Here is a 23,152-nt window from a genome sequence, read left to right on the forward strand (position 1 = left end):
TACGACAGGAGATGGCTGTTGAGTACCTACACGTTCCATAGTCTTGCGTAGTATGGAAGTGACTGAGATAGAGTATAGTTGACCGTGTCAGCTCTACTTCCTTTTTAACCGACTTTAAAAAAGGAGGAGGTTTTGATGATTTTGATGATTCTTTTTTTTGTTGGAACGAAAGAAGGGTCCCTCTGTATTGGTGCTATTTAAATGTCAAGAAAATATTCCACCTCTAAAGGTGGCAAACTAGGGGATGAATCCGGTTTCGCGCACTTTCCGGTAAGCGATTTGAATAAAACTTGGCAAATAGATGTAATTGCACAAACTTATGGAGGTCGGTTTTTTTTTTTTAAAACCAGTCTCAAGTGAGAGGCGATACAAGCGTGTAATAACAAGAGACGCTCACCACCAGGCGCACGACTTGTTCGTCTTGTGACGGAGCGACCTCCTTGCATCGTCATCCCACCTTTTTATCGTCTTTCACCGGTTCCTGGCCACTCGGATTTAAATTTTGAATTGTTCCATAGCTCTATTGACCCGCATTCTGACTTTGTTTCGTTCCACCTCACTCCCTGCTCGATCGCGACCGCGGACGGAGCTGTTTAAATTCAATCGCGTCTAATTTTGATTCTTTTATTAAGTTATACTCATTATATTATAAATATATTATAATGATCTTCCCTTGGCATCGTAAAAACAAAACATTCTAAATATCCAATGTTATAAGCCACACTATCAATGCGTTTAACTGAACATAAACCGAGCCACTAATGCCATCGTCCTAGGTAATAACAAATTAATAAATCACATGTTGTCTCTGTGCAGATAAATCTCCCCGACTTGGCCATGTGCACTGCGTGAGGCCATTTGTAATAAATTATAGTTCACTTCTTATAATTCTTATCTGCTAGCGGTCGTTTGGAAAATAATTGCTTATTTTTACAATTTTCGCTAATATAATAATAGCCCCGCACTAGGAAACCCTGTGTCGCGGGTGCCATGGACACACACATAGACAACCACAAATTACACCCAAACCCACGAGAGAATTAAATGTAGGCTATGGTAATATTTGTCCCGGCCCGGGAATGGAACCTGGGACTTCCGTATGGTAACCGTTCGGCCACGGAGGCAGTTAAAGGAGCTTGTAAAAAAGATTATTGAAAATTTCGAATTTGCAATTCTTTTTTTAAATTACACCCAAACACTTTGTTGATGAGTATTACACTTATTCGGCAACAGGTAAATCGCTTTGAAATCGTGCAATCATTATTTTTTTCACTTTTTCGTATTTTAGCTCGAAAATCGGTATCGGAACGTATACAAGGATAATAATAATAATAATAATAATAAATTTATTTCCTTCACACGCAATTTCAACCATAATTAAACATTCTTAAGTAATAAAGCATTTGTTGTCTGTGATGGCTGGAGCCTAAACTAGGATACCCTGTGCTATAGGTCTCCAGGCCTCCGCCTACGGATAAAGTATCAATAAAACATTGATTGCGTCACGAATAATTGCTGAGAGAAAGATACTCAAAATTTGGTTTATACAAATAAAAAAATTATAAATATAAATAAAATTCAAAACTAGAGGGCAAGTATTTTGTTGTGGGTGTGTGAGAGTGTGTGTTTGTGTGTGTGTGTGTGTGTGAGTGAGTGAGAGTGTGTGTTTGTGTGTGTGGGAATTAATATGTGGGAGTTAATAGTGGGATAAAACAATAATCGATCGATATTACTCCAAATCTATTTCCGGAAAGGTTGGATTCGGTGACCCTAAACATCTTCATTCATTCATCAAAGCAATATCTTCAGATTAATTGAACATGTTTCACAACATGCTTCGATCGTCTTACCTTTTTTTTTATAATACCAAGTGAAGGGACGCCTTACCCCTGGTAGCAGTTGCAATGCCATTCAGAACTTCAAATCGCAAAGTTCTAAGGGGCACTGCCACTGGGCTCGTTACACTAAGACATAAGTTGACAAGTCCCATGTGCCTGTAATTTAGGACAGTACTTGTTTGGACGAACTCTTTCACAAGGAGCTCTACTGCTACTAAAACTACGAGTATTGGAACTTTTGAAATCAAACTAGAAAACAATACAGTGCAAAACATTCTTTATTGCTTATAATAATTAAGCAAAGAATGGATGGTTTTATTCACGATTTACAGGCAGGTTTTTGCTGTCAAACTGAGTGCGCACGTGTCCATTTGTTATTTATTTCATTTTTATTAGCTTCACATAAGAATATAAACCTGTTCGCTCTTACATCGTATTAGTGAAATTAATATAAAAAAACGCAAATTTATCACGAAACTTCCAATAAGCGCTTTCACTAAAGGTTTTTACGTAAGTAAACTCTTAAATGAAGCTAATTTTGAATTAATTTGCGACGGGGTTATATACTTTGGCCCGAAGTTGGTCCAGTAGGGTTCGCACGAAAGGGCGCGACTCGCGCGAGATCTCTTAATTAATTTGCGGCGGGTAACCGTAATCAACATCAAGCTGTAGGTCAGGAAATCTGTGAAAGAAGTGGACAAAATCGCAGAAATTAATTTCAAGGACAAGGAGTCTAGACTTAAACATTGCATACAATAATGAAAAAATCAACAGTACCTAGTGATGAGATAAAGTTTCTGGGCATCATTTTAGACAGTGGATGTTCTTGGAATTCACACATTGACCAAACATGTACTAAAATTGAGCGCTTTTCGTATGTTCTTTGGCGTCTATCTAAAACTATCAGCCAAACTGTTGCTCTTCAGGCTTATGATGGGTATGTTGTTTAGGTGATAGCTTACGGTATTCTGATCTGGGGCAACTCATATAACATTGACAGAGTCCTTATCTCGCAAAAGCGCAGCGTTAGATCGATTTGCAACACCTTCACCTGTAACTTCGTGCAAACCACTTTTTAAGAAATTAAATTTATTAACAGTGCCTTGCATTTTAGTACTTATTTTTGAGTACCTGTACCTTCGTCAAGCAAAATTATTCATTATTCAAACGACATGAACCTTTATTTAACACGAGTTTTCCGGACAGACTTACTGTACCGGTCAACATAAAAAGAGAAGTGTATCGTCGTAACTGTCTACCCATGTGTGTCAAAATATATAATTCGCTACCAATTGAGATAAAGAATACACCAAATACAATGTTCCGAAAAAGGTTACTTAAATGATTGTCCAACTGTTGTTTTTATTCAATTCAAGAATATTTTGACTACAAAAAATAATTAGATATTGCGACTTGTTATTTTAAATGTATAATATAATTGAATAAAATATTTTAATAATTAAGATAAGTACACTAAAATTGTAGTAAATTATATCCGACTGTTCTTTTTATTCAATTCAAGAATGTTTTTACTACAGAAAATAATTAGATATTTATTTAAACTTGACATATTGCGACTTATTATTTTAAATGTATAAGTAATATAATCGAATAAAATATTTTAATTTAGTTTATAATTAAGATAAGTACAATAAAATTGTGGTAAATTTGCATGCTATTTCTAGCTAAGTGTGAGAACCTGTTAATAGAAACATATGTTAATCCAACTATGTACACTGCGAATAAATTATTATTATTCATTTATAATTATAATCAATCATCATCATGCTATCATTACTTTAAGTCAATGCAGTATGTCTCCTTCCAGTGATTTCATTGTTCACCTTCATACGCATATCATCTTTCACGCATCCATCGTTTCTATATCTTTGTTTGTTTATTATGGAAATAAAAGTATTAATATCCACATAAGCAACTGGGTACGGAATTCCCCCGCATTACATAAACTTTGACCTAATTCGCGACAGAATACTAATGGAATGGAAACATCATATGTTCAAAAGCATGAAATTACATTTCTCAACACACAGGTTCTCACAACAGCTGCCTGCAATCAAAACGGAAATTAACATACGTGAAGATATGAATAGCTTAGTTACGCTACATTCATTCAGATGAGCTTGTTAGTAAAGACAGAAACGCCCTCCTATTTGTTTGTTTAGTCTGAGAGTGATGATATAGCATGACGTCAGATAGATTCTTCGAATAATCTCAACTTATCGAGTTCCTTGGTTTTCGCGATTGTTACACATAGGAAATGACACTATTTTCTCGGATTTAAATCGGGTATATTTGCTTTTTTAACCGACTTCAAAAAAGGAGGAGGTTCTCAATTCGTCTGTGTTTTTTTTTGTATGTATGTTACGCGATAACTCCGCCGTTTGTGAACCAATTTTGATGATTCTTTTTTTTTTTTGTTGGAAAGAAGGTACCTCGGATGTACTCCCATCTCCCATCAAGAAAATATACCACCTCTAAGGGTGGCAAACTATCGGATGAATGACTTTTGAGGTCGGTTTTTTAAACCGGAAGTTAGGTTAGGTTATTCATTTCCAATCTCAACTTAGTTTTAGTGCAAACTACCATACTATCCACCTTTCTTTTTAAAGCCTTTGTGTATCTATCTGTCTGTCTGTGACATTGTAGCTCTTAAACTGATGGACAGCTCTCAGTCTTTTTTATTTGAAGGCTAATTTAATGGATAGTTCTTAGTTTTTTTTATATAATACCAAGTGACGGTACGAACAAGTCGTGCGTCTCGCCTATCCATAACAGCAGTGCCATTTAGAGCTTTAAATCGCAAAGATCTGAGGGGCACTGCCTATGCGCCCGTCACCCTTAGACACAAGTTGACAAGTCCCATGTGCCTGTGTTTTCACCAGCACCCTTACCGTACTTCCCTGGACAAGTCTTACACAAGGAGCTCTACTGCTACTAACTACTTAACTTATTTCAGAGTTTGATGAACATCTGTTCAGCTGTTTTAAAATCATTTGCTCTTCTCAGTTGAAATAGCTCACATGTCCGATCGACTTGAAATTTGATATACATCATATGCAATATTTATTTTGTTATTTATTTGGAATGGACCAAAGCTTGTCTCCACCTAATATTAAACGACGATGTACAATGTTACGCCCATGTCTAGTAAAGGCCTATTCACTCTATCCTTAAATAGTCAATTAACAAAGCACCTATTACTAACAATAGCATAAAAATGTTGTGTACAATACAAATATTCATTCTCTTTTAAAATTACTCAAACTGCTTGAACCCTATTGTTTGATAAGCAACTACATTCAAAATTCATTGAAGTCAGTCGAACTTGTCAACATTCGGAAGAAAATCTTAACATCGCGATTCAATGTTGACGCAAAATTGGTCAACACTATCTATCGTGCATCAGGAAACTACAAATATACGTAGTTTGTTTGTCAGGTTTGTTAGCCTTTATATTATTCTGTAATTACAACTAAAGTAAAGAAAATAAGCCTGTACTAAAACAGAATGGGTCGACCCTTATAATTCACGCACGTAATGGCTATTGTGTCGTTAACCCTCGACAGTTTAGTACAATATCGACCTTTGCCCGATAGGGATAAGACATAAATTGACTGGCCTTGAATGTAGTTATCTTGTAATCATCAATTTACAATTTCCACGCCAATAACGGTAATCCATTACCTAAAATAATTTCTTGATACCTATTGTAAATTAAAAGACGTAACAAAAAGATAATTCGAAATGAATGCCCAACCTAATAAATAATCTTATTTAATTTGCATTTAATAAATAGTTAATGTTGAATACCGACTCTTGTTCCTGTTTTGAAGGGTAAGGGTGCTGGTGAAATTACAGGCACATGGGACTTGTCAACTTCTGTCTCAAGGTAACGCGCGCAGTGGCAGTTTCCCTAAGACCTTTGCGGTTTAAAGCTCTGAGTGGCGCTGCAATTGTTGACGAACGTCCCATTACTTGATGTTATAAAAAAATATATGCTCGACGGTAAAAATTTATCGGGTTACAGTACTTCTGGACAAACTCTTTCGCCAGGAGCACTACTGCTATCAAAGTTATGAAAAATGAGATAAATTGTCGCCTTACTTTCTCAAACTCGTATCATAATGCACAAAGTCACTGAAATGCAAAAAATGGATTGTATATACAAATTTTGCAGGCTGATGTCACATCACATTTCCTTAAAAAAACGAGCGATTCGTTCTGTGTACCGTCTAGGCTCTCGGGTTTCTCTCAGAGAAAAGTTTAAGGAGACTGGTATCATGACTGTGGCAGCACAGTACATTTACTCAAATATTTTATATGCTCGTAAAAATATACATAATTTCAATAAGAAAGAAGATATCCATAATATTAACTTTTGAGCTAAGTCCAAACTCATGGTACCACGATTTCGTTTAACCAAGGTAAACAACTCTTTTATGGGGAACTGTATACGTTTTTACAATAAGATTCCGGAGCATATATTAAGTTTATCATTTCCTAAGTTTAAAAACTACATTAAAAATATTATTGATCGAAAAATCATATTACAAAATTGAAGACTACGTGTTAGATAAAGATGTATGGAAAGACGACATGGCTCCAGAATCCACACAAATTTGATTCAAAGTGTATTCCATAGCATTTAAGTTTATTTGAAAAGAGCAATCCCTCGAGTTTCTTGCTCGTTCTTCTCAGAGAGGTCAGCGTAGTAAACGAGCAGTAGCTTAAATGTGACGATTTCAAGTGTAAATTTATTTTACCTATGGAATAAATAATCTTTAACTTTGACTTTGACCTTCATATTCACACACTGGCTTTATCTATTCTTAAAGTAATGCATCCAAATTAAACACCCTTTATAAGATACGAGTTTGAGAAAGTAAGGCATCGAAATATTACCATCTCGCAACACTGGTTACTTCTATATCCGCCCCATTATGTTTCCTTAGACATAACAAACCTATTGTTAGCATTGTTATCATAGAATACCAATACATCATTACGAACAGTCGTACAACTAATATAAACTATAAAAATAGAACTATGAAAATATATGACTCCATTTTTAGAATACTTGATCCGTGCTATTTATAAACTTTATGTAACTACGAATGTCAAGAACGTCTTGGCCATGAGTTTGGAAACTACACACACTGGCACATTTAACGGAACACTTGTAAAATCCTCAAAAGAATGTAGTTTCTTTCGAAAGTCCGATCAGTTATTTTGTTTTTGTTTTTTAAGGTGTAATTTGAAAACAAAAAATTAGTCCACTGTCATTCGTTTGTTTTAATTTCCTACATAATACAGGTTTGTCGAAAATAAACTTGCTGAAAAAGCTTATTTATTTGTTAAACTTTGATTTAATCAATGTTACAATGTTAAAATTTTCACCCGTTTCTGCCTTGTCAAAAAATATTAAAAAATGCATTTTGTTTAATTATTTTTTTTTTTTTTCAATAAAAGTTGACTAAGGCTACTAAGTGCATCTTAAAAATTAAAATAATCAAAGTAATTAAAACGCACACACTCATAACCCCGCACTAGGGAAATTGAAGTAAATAGAACACATACAGTATACCATATACATTTTTCAAATAGCTTTAATCTCGTCTGTAATAAAATAAATTCTGTGATAAAATAAATTCTGTAATACAATAAAATCTGTAATAAAATAAATTCTGTAATAAAACCAGTGTCCCTGTCGCTCGACCTAAGCGAGCAATCTCATTAGTACCTACGAGAAAAAAATTAAAACGAGCTAAGTTAGTATCCACTCATACGGCATGCAGTGGCGCTCTAGATTAGAACTATTCAAGTACAAGTTTGCTTCAACGTGTTAGACATAATATTTGAACTGACGTGTAAAGAATTGCTCAATAATAATTACTCGAATACACCGTAATGACTGGTAATAAATTTGCTTTTGCATCGCCACTAGAGACAATATAATGTGCCATTTATTTTTTGTAATGATTAACTACTTCATTGTTTTAAACTAATACTTAATACTTTATCAGTAAAACTATTTTTCTTGCTTCATCTATTTTTCTTTTTTTTTATAACATCAAGTGACGGGACGGGCAAGTCGGGCGCCTGATGGTAAGCTACTCGCCTGTCCATGTTTTACACATCTGTATCATGTTAACAACCACACTCGAAATATAGACGATTTATTTTGACTTGTTTGTCTGCGTCACCTTAGCTTTCTCTTGTTACAATTGCTAGGCTTTTACTCAGTGCCTGAGAATGTTAATTATTTCTTAAACAAACACATAAACGTCATTCTTAATCGGCTTGTTATCGACACTGGTCCAAATAAAAAGCATTTATAGCTATTCAGAAATAGCCACGCTTAAAGAGCTATATCGAAAACTGACTTGGCAAAGCTTTGGAAGTAATTTCAGGAATGCGAATGGAAAATTTTCAAAATATCGCACCCCTCATGGAAGATTGGCCACCTATGCCAATAAAAAAATATGCCAAAAAATAGAGTTACGTGAAACACGTTTATTGCTCCATTAGATACAAAAAAATATAACCTACATCCTCTCAAATTCTTGTAACTCTATCAACGAATTTTGTAGATACAGTTACAGGAGTTGGAGAGGACGTAAGTTTTATTTTTCTGTATCTAATGGAGCAATAAACATGTTTGACGTAACTCCAGTTATGCCATTCTTCGTAAATCTTTCGGTTTCTAAAATGTTACTACGCTAAACACTAAATATATTTTTTCATAGCCACTAGGGCAACCCTTTATCGCGGTTGCCATGGACACACACATAGACAACCACAAATTACACCCAAACTCACGAGAGAAATAAATGTAGGCCATACACATATTTCTCCCGGCCTGGAAATCGAACCCAGAACCTCTGCATGGCAGTTTGGCATGGTAACCGTTCGACCACGGAGGCAGTTAATTAGATGACGATTGGCGCGTTACCGCAATTGCTCAATTATGTTCATATTTGTGTTCTAAAATCTCGAACGCTCCATTGTAACTGGCAATAAATATGTTTTTGCAATGACACTAGACAATATAATCAATGAGCAATTTATTATCGATATAGGTCATAGATCTACGCTTCATTGATTTCAAGAAATATCTCGAACAATCCTTATTTCATTTTTATAAAATGTTACTTTGCTAAACACCAATTAAAGGGGCAATTAACGTGTTACCGCTGTTGATCAATTGTATTCATTGTTCAAATAATATCTCGCACATTCCTTATTTGACTTGAGAAATGTATATACTACTCTAAACACCGAATTTGGTGGCAAATAAAAATCTGTTGAAACGAATATATATATATTATTCGTGATTTTATAGCCTTATCAATAATTGTCTACTTTCCCCTAGTATTTGATTTTGTACAATGGCCTTCGCATAATACGATCGAGTCAATAAAACTTTAATTCGTAATGTTGTTTACTACACTAGTCAACATTTGAAACACTCAATTCGAATATACCCGCAATAGAGCAATACCCGCGGGCTGTATTCTTCTTTTCACTTTTTAAATTTCCACCAATAGGACGGTTGCGTTTCGAATTCAATCTTCTTTTTTTAAAATTATTAACTGGACACTCGTATATCGACTTCTTTAGTTATTGCGATTGCTACATTAGAAATGAAACTATTTTTTTTTTTCAATCTAAATCGCGTTTATATGACTCATAATCCATGGTCAGTCGGCCGTGACCATGGAACCTGTAAAGAGCCTGAAAAGTTGCTTTATTTGAAAAAATATACACGATTTACATCCGAATAAATAGTTTCAGTTCCAATTGGCATTCATGGTCCTGTGCCCTTCTCCCGCTAGTTAGTTTGTCGAATCGATTGCCTGCCAGAAGCCTTTCACGGATTTTCACTCTACCGGGCCCAAAGACGTTCTATAACTACATGTACCGAATCGCAGTCTCCACTCAAAAACTCATGTTCCCCATCGTTTATAGTTTCTTCGACTGATAGGATGACCAGTCCATTAACATTTCTCATGAAAACTATTGTTTTCAAACACTATGGTGTGTGACGGGTTGGTAAATAACAATTAAAATCGGCAAGTGAAATTCAAAATCCTTCTAGTTATAAACCTTCTGCACGACGCCATTCGTCTGTTACAAATTTGGAACGTTCCTTTAAATTTAAAATAACGTTACGTGATTGGGGGCACGTCTGGGATTCGATTTATTTTGAATTTGATTGCGCGCTCGTAACAATCACGTGTAGAAATTTAGAGGCGCAGCTGCGGTATTTTGAATTGGCAACAAACATTTGTTTCGATTGTACCACGCCCATCGAATTTTCTGATATAAACATGGTAATTCAGCAGGTATTTTTGGGTTTAATCAATGTAAATATTATATTAAACAAACGTTCGGACGTAGTTGAATGTCGTTTTCTTTAGTCTTCTCGGATAATTACAGGACAGAAATTACAATATCGTTCTTCCACATTTTGATATTAACGATCAAAATTTGTGTTGAAATTTTTACACCACAGATATTTTGTGTAGGAATATAATAATAGTTATTTGTTATCCAAGGCTGCAAAGTTGTTATTTGACGCGGGTGCTTGTATTGAAACCCGTGCAAGTGAAGGAGTCTAAGAACAAAAATAGAATCCTGAGCGTAGCGAGGTTTTCTCGCTGCCGAGCACACAACTTTTCACCTCACTATAGCGAGGAAAATGGTAGATGAAAGAAAGAAGTAGAACAACGTACTCTAAGCGCGCGACTTGTACATCCCGTCACTTAGTGTCGTATTCCAGAACTCTACTCAATGCTCAAGTCAGGATCTGAGTATGATTTCAAGCACTGGAAATACGACCGTAATGGCAAGGACTTGAGTATGATTTCTAGTGCTTTAAATCATACTCAAATCCTGACTTGAGCATTGAGTAGAGTTCTAGAATTCGACACTCAGTATTTTAAAAAATGTCTGAAAATCAGCAATGCTGAGTCTTCATCCTTTTTGTCCACATTACTGGGTTATTGTTTTAACTTTTTTTATTATTTTTCTATACGGACTGTAACCAATGCTTTTTTAGGTAACTTAATTCTATCGGCGGGGAATTGTTTACTTACCAATGTCATTTTAATTTCTATTATGTTATAGTATAAGCTGTTTGTGCCCTCTAAGATAAAATAAATAAATAAAATATAAAACTGCCTCGGTGGCCGAACGGTTACCATACTGGACTGCCATGCAGAGGTCTCGGGTTCGATTCCCGGGCCGGGAAAAATATTTGTAGGGCCTACATCTATTTCTCACGTGAGTTTGGGTGTAATTTGTGGTTGTGTATGTGTGTGTCCATGGTACCCGCGATACAGGGTTTCCCTAGTGTATACGTTATATAGTTTCCTGTTATTATTTTTTACTGCCACATTAACAACTCGCTGTTTACATGGCAGAAGTTTCTTTGTTTTCAATATAATCAAAGAATGGGATACTTTTTTTATTAACAATTATTGTTTAAATTTTCGCTTATGTTATGGCTTATGTGTTTTGTGGATAAAAAAATTCGTTCGAAAATTAAATATGACAATTGTTGTTCATAGTTGAGAGATATAAAATTTAATGCTAATCAGCAAAAAAAGTGCCCATTAATGTTCTGTCCTAAGGAAGCAATTAATATTAGTAATAAGTGCCAGACAACAACAATAGAGTTTGGCTGTGAAAGTCGATCCATCCTGTCCACTATTTATAACTCCGCTGATATAAAGCAAAGTCAAGAACGACCGTAGGCGGGACGCGACTGGGTATGTAACTGACAACGCAAACATGTAAAACAAAATAATGTAATAAAGAACGGGCGGCCTTGATATAATTTTGCACCGGAGTTAGTTGGGTGAATCATTGGTCTCCTTTTGGTTGTAATTTAGTATAAGGGCATTTATTGGAACACTGCACATTCAGTAGCGAAATAAGTGAGAAGAAATCGAGCTTTTGGCTGATTCTGAAGTTCTTCATCGTCACCAACCCATTTATATGTCCCTCTGCTAATGCGGATTGGGGGCTTACACGTATTTTTTATGAGCCCAGGTGACGGGACGACCAAGTCGCCCACCTGGTGCTAAGTGACAGGCCTGTCCATAACAATTGCAGTACCACTCAGTGCTCCAAATCAATTTCAAATCACGTATTAGGAAAAAAAAAACACGAAATGAATAGCGACATCTCTAGCCGGTGCTGGTAGCTGTAAAATTATCTAACTGGATCACGAAATATCATAGATTTCTCATAGATAGCGCTACGGCTAAAAAGTCGTTGAAAAACCAAATACAAAGATACGACGCAAGCACATAGAAAAATTCGTAAGGTCCGCTGGTTCATTCCGCAGCTTAGTTGTTATAGCATCTGGCACGGCATGCTAAAAAACGTTATTTTGTGTAATATATATTCAGAATGCAGCTAGGGTAATCTAATGGTTTGAACTATTACCTCTCAAGCCGAGGCCGTGGTTTCGAATCCAGACTCGCACCTCTGACTTATAAGACAGTTCGTCCAGAGACATACCTTACCTGTTTCTGCTGCCAAGCAGTAATGTGTGCATTACTGCGTTCCGCTTATTAAGGGTGCTATTGAAAGTACAGGCACATGAGACTTGTCACTTATGTCACAGGGTGACCCGCGTAGTGGCAGTGTTCTCAGATTTTTGTGATTTAAAACTCTGAGTGGCCTTGCAATTGTTATGGGCGAACATGTCGCTTACCACCAGGCGCAGGGCTTATTCGTCCCATTACTTCACATCATAAAGAAAAAGATACACAGTCCTTAATCATTATTTATTTATATTCTCAGTCTGTTACGATAAAAATAAAAATAAAAATCTCAGATACCGCAGTTAGTTAAGATTAAGGATGGCCTTTAACAAGGTCAAGTCGAAAGTAACAAGATTAAACGAGCGTATAAAAAGATTTTTACGAGTGACGAAAGTGTGAATATCAGGAACGTGCAAAGAAATGGTCCAAAGTTTCGGCTACCAGTAGCGATGGATCTGTATAACACAATTCGAAATTACGCCATATCTTCTTGTCCAGAATACCACAGTGTCCCGAGACAAAAGTCTTCGACCAGTGCGGTTTGCCAGTGATGATTTACGGCACTAAGACGTGGTTGCTCAATATGGGTCTCATAAGAAGGCTAAAGGTCACTCAAAGGGCAATGGAAAGGGCTGTGCTCGGAGTTGCGTTGCGAGATTGAATCAGTAATTAGGATATCCGTAAGGAAACCAGAGTAACCGACATAGCCCTAAGAATTGCAAAATTAAGTGGCAATGGGCAGGGCACATTGCTCGCAGAACAGATGGCCGTTGGGGCCGAAGAGTTCTCAAGTGGCGAGCGCGTACCAGTAGACGCGGCGTGGGCAAACCCCCACAAGGTGGACTGATGATCTGGTGAAAGCTGCGGGAATCCACTGGATGCAAGCGGCCCAGACAGATAGTTGTGGCATTATTTGGGAGAGGCCTATGTTCAACAGTGGACGTCTTTTGGCTGAAATGATGATGATGAATGAGATACTTGACCGTGCACGTGTAACGTGAATCAGGCCTTATGGGTTATTTTTTGTTTTAAGAAATGCATACATTTCCGAGTGTGAGAAAATGTTGCAAATGTTCTAAAAGCCATCTCTTGCCTATCTCTTGTCGTGCTTGTCTATTAATAAGAATATCTTTGAACGCCAAAAAGAAATATTCTACCAGTTGCCTACTATACACCGACCCAACTCGTGACCGTTTCACGTCACTCGTTATAAGGATTTGCGTAAAGAACACGCGGTTTTCGTGACTCTCAGATATACACTCACATACCATACGTATATATACACATACCAAAGCGATGAGGTGTCTCTCGTATATGTAGAAAACTCTTCTCAACCACGGCTTTTGGCATTTTGCCTATAAAATTCCCTCAATTTGTATGGGCACGCTTTAATAACGTCATTGGCGTGTAAGATTGTTAATCGTTCAGGTACAAATAACGAGTTTTAGATAGGTGAATCATTTCGTCTTCACCGTAAGAGCGTTTCCACACTACGTGCGATTCGGAACGGACGGTCCGAAATGTCACAAGGATCATTTTACCTCTTGGTGTACAAACGACGTGTTTTCTCGTGTTTCGAATTGGACTTACTATACAAGCGACATCGGAAGGGGATCCGAGTTTTCTAGATTTGTATAGTCTCGGATTCATAAACAATACGAATCGGTTGCAGTTAGCGCGTTTGCGCTTAGTGTGTCATTATGGCTTAAATAAATTTACATATCCAAAATTTTATCTGCAAGGCTTTTTTATGATAAGATATAGTGGAGAAACAACAGAGTGTCCAGGTCGAGGTTATCTTTCTTTGACCAGTCCGGTCTAAGTTAACAATAAGGACACAGTCAGGTTAGTTGGTTCATTCAGCTGAACAAACGAACACCAATCTTTAAGCCACCTATACATAACAAGCCGGCGTCTAGAAAGGTCACAATATGCACAATATATAGAACAAAATTGAGAAAGCGAGGATTACTGTGTTGGTTGGATTGGTTTTGTTTGGATTGGTGATTGGTTTTGAAGAGCAAGAATGCTGGTGAAGCTACAGGCACATGGGACTTGTAACTTTGTCTCAATGTGACGCACACAGGGCAACTGTTATGACCCATGAGTCATTACAGCTGCAGGTGTTATGGCCACGAAGTATCAGATCAAATTGAGAGTGTTCTTAAAAGACTATGAGTGCGTAGTGAGAAGAATAAAGTGGCAATCGATAATCAATGCAAGTAGATAGATAATCCAATGGCATGAGTATAAGTGTCGCTTACGACTAGCGCACATGTTCATCGCGTCATATGATATTTTATAAAAAACAAAGATGTATCCTTCCCAAATTCGTATTTCTCTAACACAAAATACACATACGAGTGGCGGCTGAAAAGTAATCTACTTAGGTAGATGCATGAAATAAAAGATGACCATGGCTACTTTTTTTTCAAAATATGTATATAGAACGTACCTACATAGAAAATGTATTGATCTTTATACACTTTCTTAAAAAGCTATATGAAATACACAAGCTATAGGAAGTAAATACACTATTATAATAGTCTATTAAAAAAGTTGCTCATTTTTAAACATTTTACTTTTTCCGTCCGCCATTTTGTTTATGCAAAGCGAAACGTATTAAACAAACACTCACTAATTTTGAATTATAAATAGTCAAAAGAGAGCCGCCCCTCGTACATACTAAATCGTATATACTTACACATCCAGACATAATTCTAGATGAAATCCAATCTACAAATCTACCGCGCGTATAATAACGTCTAGACTGCAACTGAACTCTCTAGACTAATAAGAACAAAATCTATATTTTAAATTATTCGTCGGATAAGTTTTTATGATATCTCTTTGAAATAATCTTAAACTTGATCTGTAGAACACTAACATAGACGGATACAAATATTTCCATGCAAAATGGTCATGGGAGAAAAGCTAAAACGACAATAGTTTGTTGTAGCAGTCCCTGTGAAAGGGTTTATCTTGGGCAGTGTACCCGTCAAAACACAATAATGCGCACTTTAACGCTAGGCGGCTGATATAGATGAGGTGGCAGTACTTACCTGGACGAACTCTTTCACAAGGAGCTCTACTGCTACTAAAAAGTTACCAAAACAATAATAAAATTTCTTAGGACCATACATTAGAATACTCCAGAACTCTACTCAAAGCTCAAGTCAGGACTTGAGCAGACTTGAGTATGATTTCAAGCACTGGAAATACGACCCTAATGGCAAGGACTTGAGTAAGATTTTCAGTGCTGACTTGAGCATTGAGTAGAGTTCTGGAATACGACCCTTAGTCATTTATTCAATTAACTCAACTTTCATCTATAATTTATTTTTTATTTATTTATTTTTATTTAAACTTTACTGCACACGAAACAGCACATATGGCGCACTAAATGCCATTAGGCATTCTCTGCTACTCAACCGGATATCTGGGCTTAGAATAATTAATTGGCTGAATACGACAAGCTAAGACGAAAAACATAATCGAATCTATAATTTTCTATATACAAAAAATTACATGGGTTAAACCGGCAACATACGTAATATTGGTTGCCTTATTTGAACTCCAGACTGTCTTCTGAAATTGAATCTATTTTTCATAATAATGTTAACATTTCAATGGTTCTGACAGCTAGCTACATGCTTACTGAAATTTAGTACAGTTCCTTATGTATTAGTTCGTGCAGGGAAGTATTGCAACTGCCTTCCCAGTTTCTGCCGCCAGACAGTTTTGGTGCTGGTGAAATTACAGGCATATAAGACTTGTCCACTTATGTCTCAGGGCAGCAGTGGCAGTGCCTATCAGATTTCTGCGATTTCAAGTTCTCAATAGCACTGCAACTGTTATGGGTAGACGGGCGTCCCGTCGCTTGGTCACAAAAAAAATGTAAAACGAATTACCCTCCCAAATTTAGACCCCCTGCTGGTGGATAGACGGCATTCAATCCCCTGCAATTATTTTATTTCAATTTGCTTAATATTAAGTATCCAGTATGAAATATAAAATCTAATGAACTAACAAATTAACCTTAATAAAAGCCTGTAATAGTAAACAAAAAATAAACCACCGATAAATGTTACTATTGACAATACAAAAATAACGCATTGTTAAAAAAAGTCAAATCAATTTCACGGTCGGGTGGACAGAGCAGAAAATCGTAAAAAAATAAATAAAAACTGCTATTTGCGGAGTAACAATGTCCAACATTGTTTGACGTCATTGAAGTCTTTTATTATGAAGAATTAAACAGTAAAATCGAAGCTATCATTGTATTTCAGACAACAAAATGTTTTCTTGCTGTAAAGCTTGTTTTGTATAATAATATACTTATGAATATAGCAACACTTTTTAACGCATGTAATATATCATTAGACGTACAACACACTCCAGCACAGTTATAGGAAGAAAAATAAAGTGACATTATAAAATACTAACATATATGTTTAAATAAATATAAGAATTGGACATAATATAAGTAGCATTGAATTTAGTATCTTTTAACATCGATTTGTACAACTGTTGGCAATTGGCTGGTGCAGTGCCTCACTGACAGCGACGAATAATTTAAACCTTTGTCAGTCGTTGTCAGCGGGCCGCCAGAGCATTCTATTTTTTACCAATTTATGCATTGACTTACAAATAAATGGACGACGGGTCTAATACAAAAACCACGAAAAAAATGTCCCAAGTCAACCTATTCGAAATTTAAATTATAATGTCATCGCAGTATCGCGCTGTCAGTAGAACAAATGAAGACTAAAGCGGAGTGTCGCGCTCTGTATACCATTTTAGCGCCTTACAAGTGCGGACACTTTTTAGCGCGGACCCGACGTCCATATAATTGTAAGTCAATGAATTTATGTGACTTATTGTAATTCTTCCCTCGCTCGTTAACACAACTTTACTCATATACCTTTATTGAATATTTTTTTTAGATTTTGTAACAAAACAGAAACGGACAAAAGTTTTGATAAATAGCTTTGTTTACGAAATGTACAAGAACGCAAAATCAATCTCGAACTAATTGACCTTTTTCATTAGCAGGAAAAAACAAATGAAAAAAGCACTATGGACTAATCACTTATTTTAAAATTAAACCTAAAATAAAAAAGAAGATAATTAACCAGACATTCGAAAAAAGACTGCATTATTTTGAGAATTTATTTAGTGTTCAGCTAAATGTGCCGATGTATGTACTATGAAACGACACAACTATGAACCTGTTTGAACGTGTCATTTACAGTTATTTCACTAACAATAATTGAAGCTCGATCAATCATAAAATTAGATCTCGGCATGTCATGTCGTTATTACGCTCGTTTACTGGGATGATTTTACAGATTTATACTCGTAATTTTATTTTCCCGCAGAGAAATTTTTTAGCTAATTTGTTGAGTAATATCGTTGAGAGAAAGTCAATATTGCATCAATTATTAGTTTGTAATACTACACTGCAAGTCATAATCCTCTCCAGATATGGAAAATCTGCCGTTCTGTACTTTACTTTACCAGTTGTACGAAAAATATTGGAGCAAATGAATTATTGATTATGGATTCTTAGAAAAACCTGAAAGACACCATTTAAAAAATCAACGTTCTCGCTATAATTGACCTATTAACAACCGTAACAGGAAATATGAGTAATGTAATGACTGCAGTCTCGACTATTTTCATGGACATGATGAAAGCTTTAGATTTCATGTGACATAAATTACTTCTTAACGAAATCGAGTACGATAGGAGACTGCACGTCTACTATATAATAAACTCTTATATACAAAATCGCCAACAGGAAGTGCATGTTGCGTACATAGACAAACACACTGAGAAAGAAGTAAAATCAAATATAAGAATTTATGGAACCTGATGTACCACAGGGCTGTATTCGAGGGCCACCATTATTCATTCTCTATATTAGTGACTTGCTAGAGCAAAGATGGTCTCTTCACCGACGATTCCACTGTGTATATTCAAATGTTAATTAATGACTATATTTATTTATAAACTTCTATTTACCACAATTGGGTGTACCTAATGTTTTCATAGTAAAATTTTACTTTGTTTTTGTCAACTTTTGCACAACCTGTATTTCCACAAATATATGACTTAGGAATCTCTCTACCGTTAGTACTCAAGAACGGTTGCAATTAAAGTAAGAATAGATCTAGCGAACTTTGCTGAATTTACGCACGCGTAAACAAGTTCCGTTGTGACAATATAAAACACAATAGCTAACTCTTTTAAAACATATCTAGGCGCATGAATCACTGTATTTTACTTACTACGTTTCTATCTCATAATTTTCACTTGTTTTTTCTTTAGCCTACTTGTTCAAATAACCTTCACTTGTCAGTTTTAACGACAAAAGGAAGTTGAAGTTATAATTTATTCTATTAAAACTTAATATTGAAAATTTACTGCGACGACGTTCTAATGAAATTCTTTATTATTACATTTTAGTACTTTTGTGATATTACAAAGTGTACAGACTGAATAATAAAATAAGACGAATTAGTGACACAGCTTCAAGGTTGAAACTTGAATCACCGCAACTTAGAAGTTAATTTTCTGTCTGTAAAATGTAGATCACTGTGAATATCGCTCTTCCATTATCTTTATAAAATTGTTCTTGTTCTCAGGTAGTAGCACGTCGCTCAGACCTGAAGTTAATCGTGACGTCAGCGACAATGGACTCGACCAAGTTCTCCACCTTCTTCGGCAACGTACCCACCTTCACCATCCCAGGAAGGACGTTCCCAGTTGAAACATTCTTCTCTAAGAACGTATGTGAGGATTACGTTGATGGAGCTGTTAAACAGGTATGTATATTTTCTGTATTACTGTAAAACACAGAACGTAGATTAGTTGGTATAGCGTCTGCCACGGTATGCTAGAAGACGTCGGTTCGAATCCGGCCGGATCGAAGGATTTTTTCTGAATCATCTTTGTATTAATAATTATAAGAAATTAGTGGAGTAATTTCACAAAAGATAATTGAATATCAATTCAATTAAAATTTAAAATACTAAACGTAGAATTATCGTTTTCGAAAATTTTACGAAGTACCTTGAAAAACATGATATATGTACTGAAAGCAGCCAGAAATTAACGTACCATTAATGTACGTAACGTACCATTCCTTTCCTCTATGTCTGGCAGACCCTGAGCAACTATTGGCGAGTACTTTACGCCGATTGACAAATCTTTTGACCATAATGGCAAGGGTGTTAGTGTAGGTATGATTCCATCGATAAGATAAGAAGTGGCCCAACTGTTTGCACTGTGATGTTGAGGATCCGGTTAGGACCAATCTGGGAAATGAACTTTTCTGAATTTGTTCTAGTCTGGGTATTCCGGGTAGTGCCCCGGACTTGATTTTGTTGCTCTGGTATTCAAAATATGGGAAAGTGCCAGTTTGAGACCGGGTATTACCCGGTGTGGTTGTCTGGCACATTATTAAATTATTATCATTAATAATGATAATGACAAGAGAAGTAAATGTAAGCCATACAAATATTTCCCCCGGTCCGGGAATCGAATACGCAGAGGTTGCGTATTGCGCGTGGCAGTCCATCATAGTAACCGTTTGGCCATGTAGACAGTTAATGTGCTACTGGACGCCCTTTTTTGTTTGTCTATGGATTCAAAACAGTTTTCTGCAGAATGAAAGTTGCTATATCATAGACATGTTTATCACAAAATAATCTCAGTACGGAGTACTAAAAAACCAACCCCAAAAGTTCAGAATTACATCTATTTACCAAGTTGTATTGACATCGGTTACCGGAAAATGATCTATCATCCTCTAGTTACCCTTAGAGGTGTATTATTAGTAGAAATAGTTTCTTCAAATTTAAATTGGACCACTACTGAGGAACGTACCCTCTTTCCAACAAAAAAATAATCATCAAAATCGGTTCACGAATTGTCGCATAACATACATACAAAAAAAAGTCGAATTGAGAACCTCCTTCTTTTTTTGAAGCCGGTTAAAAAAGGAAACCTAAAAAAGGATTCCAGTTAAATAAAAGATAAGGATATAAAGGATAGGATTAAGGATAGGAGGTAATTAAATGCAATAGTGGCGTATCTCGAGACCATTTTATATAGCCGCTAAATAAAATTAAATTACAATAATCATACTAAAGAATTAACCATTTTAAATAAATTACTTTGTAAGAACCAGTATCTAACTCCAATCAATGATATGAAACTTAATCACGACCCTGAATTACTTAATCAGACTCTTTCAAGGGAAAACGTCTATTTCGAGTCTAATATGCACAAAACAAATCTTCCATTTTTTAATAACATTTAAATGTTTTTGTTTGAAATATGAAACTTAATACACAAAATAAAAGTACAGCATCACCTTAATTATGCTCCTTGGCTGTGCATATATCTTCTCTACTATGAACTCGTGTCTGACAACGTTAACGGGGCCGTTCGAGTGTCAGCGCCGCCGATGTGACGTCGTCGTCAGCTGCGTACGGATGCGATTGAAATATGATTATTTATTTAAGTAGTATAGTATCTAAATCATGCCGTGTTTTGTTACTTTGGTTGTATTCTTCATATCTTTTTAGTTTTATGTTGTCTGTGTCTTCTCCGTGATACCTAGAAAATACTACTTTATTTTTCAATGACAAAAGTGTTCTGAACATTTTTCTTCTTACTATTATTATTTTTCTTATTTATATCCAGTTTCTTGTTTTTGTGTTGTATTTCTTGAGTAAACACTTATTCCATCCTTTCAACAACAAAAGTGTTCCTATCCTGATTCATCATGTTATATTTTTTCTTCGGATACTTTCTTATTTTTCTGGTTTATCTTCTTATTTTTTTATTATCTATATTGTTATATATGACTCTTACGATTTTTTACTTCTCATATAGAACCCGTTAAAGCCGTTTGTAGTTCGCTACTGAAGTAAACGGGTTATATGTAGTTACATTCTGCGTTATTTGCCAAGTCAAAAGTCCGTAATATTTAGCACTTCACATGGTTATTTGTTTTCACTATTGGGTATTTGTTGTATTTGAAAAATATTTAGCGATAAACATGCAGACACTAACATATATGGCACATTAAGCCAAATAAGGATATAAATATTTAATGTGACCATAGTGTGGACGGTTTAATTGCGTATTTGCCTATTTCACTCCTTTGATGTGCGTCAAGACACGGACCAGCGCGTGGTAACGCTTGTTTGGTGTTTGCTCTATTTGTCGAATAAGCAAACAACGCAAATGCTTTATCACACATGCTAATTTTTTCTAGAACGCGTTCATTAAAAATATGCTTCTACTTTATAAAACCGAAATTCAATAAAAAAGATTCTTATTTTTTAAAACTAGCGTATCCGACAATTATACGATTGTTATCTAAAATATCTGCCGCATTGCGATAAATTGCTATATTGCAATTGCTCAGTTTTCACAATGTCAGATTTGCATTTCCGTATGTATGTATTTACATAGTAATTTAAAAATACAGATTTCCTTTCGTTTTTGTGGTCTTGTTGGGTGGATTATTTGGACATGGAATGTCCTTGAGACGTTACTTCGGTTATTCCGCTAGATGGCATTGACCATTTTCTGTACCTTTTAAGGATAGCGCAAGATTGATCAAAAGTCGCTTGATGTAGTCAACTTCGCTTGTGCGGTGGGCAAAAGTAAAAGCTCCTAGACTTCTGATAAATATGCACAGTTTATCTATTTGGTCTTGTTAGTATGTAACTAATTCTTCTGAAAACAGATCGGCGTCTCAAACTATTCTTGTCGGGTGTTTGTAGATTGGCAGTGTTTCTTCTTTGAAGATTGGCAGTGTTTCTTCTTTCTTCAGCTAGGGTTACCAGTTTACCACGCTCAGATAAAGTAGAAAACTAAGTCGCTGAAATATTTATCATATCTGGTTTTCATTTGTTTCAGAACGTAATTCATGCTAAATTATTTTACACTATCATACCTTAATTGGATCGCTCAATCGAAAACGTTCCGTTAATCGAAATTAATATCGACACTTTAATAGCTGCTACACTGTCCGTTCAATTGACAAAAGTCAGAGGTCAATTTAAAAATGCCGTTGACGTTTATGACTGTAGTACGTACTACATACGCTACTTAGAATGGAGCTATGTAGATATTGTAGTGAGGTGAATGACCCAAGTGACCGATTTTACCTTCACGATTCAGGTTGGTCAGGTGAGACACATGATGTATGCACGTTGGGCATGTATTTCGACTGCACCTACGACAAGTTTGGCTGAAGTGTGGCATTTTTTTGAAACTGAATAAGGACATGATTGTGTACAATTACTCGTTTTTTATGATACACAAACTATACTCTTTGCCGAACTATATCACCTGACTTTTTTCAAATTAAGTCAAATAATTTATTGTGTACGCACTTCTACAAGATCTTATTTAACATTGTTGTGTCAGTACGTATTGCCAATTTTACGGCATACAAATTGCTTAATTAAATTAATTTAACAGTATGTTACAAAATTTTAATTACGAAATGTCAAATCTTAATTTTAATTTAAACTCTTACTAACATTAATGTCATTATTTTGTGATAGTTAACTATTATTCTATGTTCTTGTCATTTAAGTAATCGTTGACTTTATAATAATATGCTTTCCTAGCATTGACTTACTAATAAATGGACGACGGGACAAAAACCACGAAAAAAATGTCCCAAGTCAACCTATTTAAACGTAG

At 35.6% G+C, this 23,152-nt stretch overlaps 1 protein-coding gene across 1 annotated transcript in view; it reads left to right on the top strand.

The window, feature by feature from the left end:
- The window catches only part of LOC113234018 (pre-mRNA-splicing factor ATP-dependent RNA helicase PRP16), a 171,795-nt gene that overhangs the window by 124,070 nt on the left and 24,573 nt on the right, over nt 1-23,152 (top strand). Inside the window, exon 12 of the mRNA XM_026469245.1 lies at nt 19,066-19,245. Coding sequence (XP_026325030.1) covers nt 19,066-19,245 — 180 coding nt within the window. The remainder of the gene's footprint in view (nt 1-19,065; nt 19,246-23,152) is intronic.

This window comes from Hyposmocoma kahamanoa, unplaced genomic scaffold (genome assembly GCF_003589595.1).
Source record: "Hyposmocoma kahamanoa isolate Upper Pololo Valley unplaced genomic scaffold, ASM358959v1 81, whole genome shotgun sequence".
NCBI lineage: Eukaryota > Metazoa > Arthropoda > Insecta > Lepidoptera > Cosmopterigidae > Hyposmocoma > Hyposmocoma kahamanoa.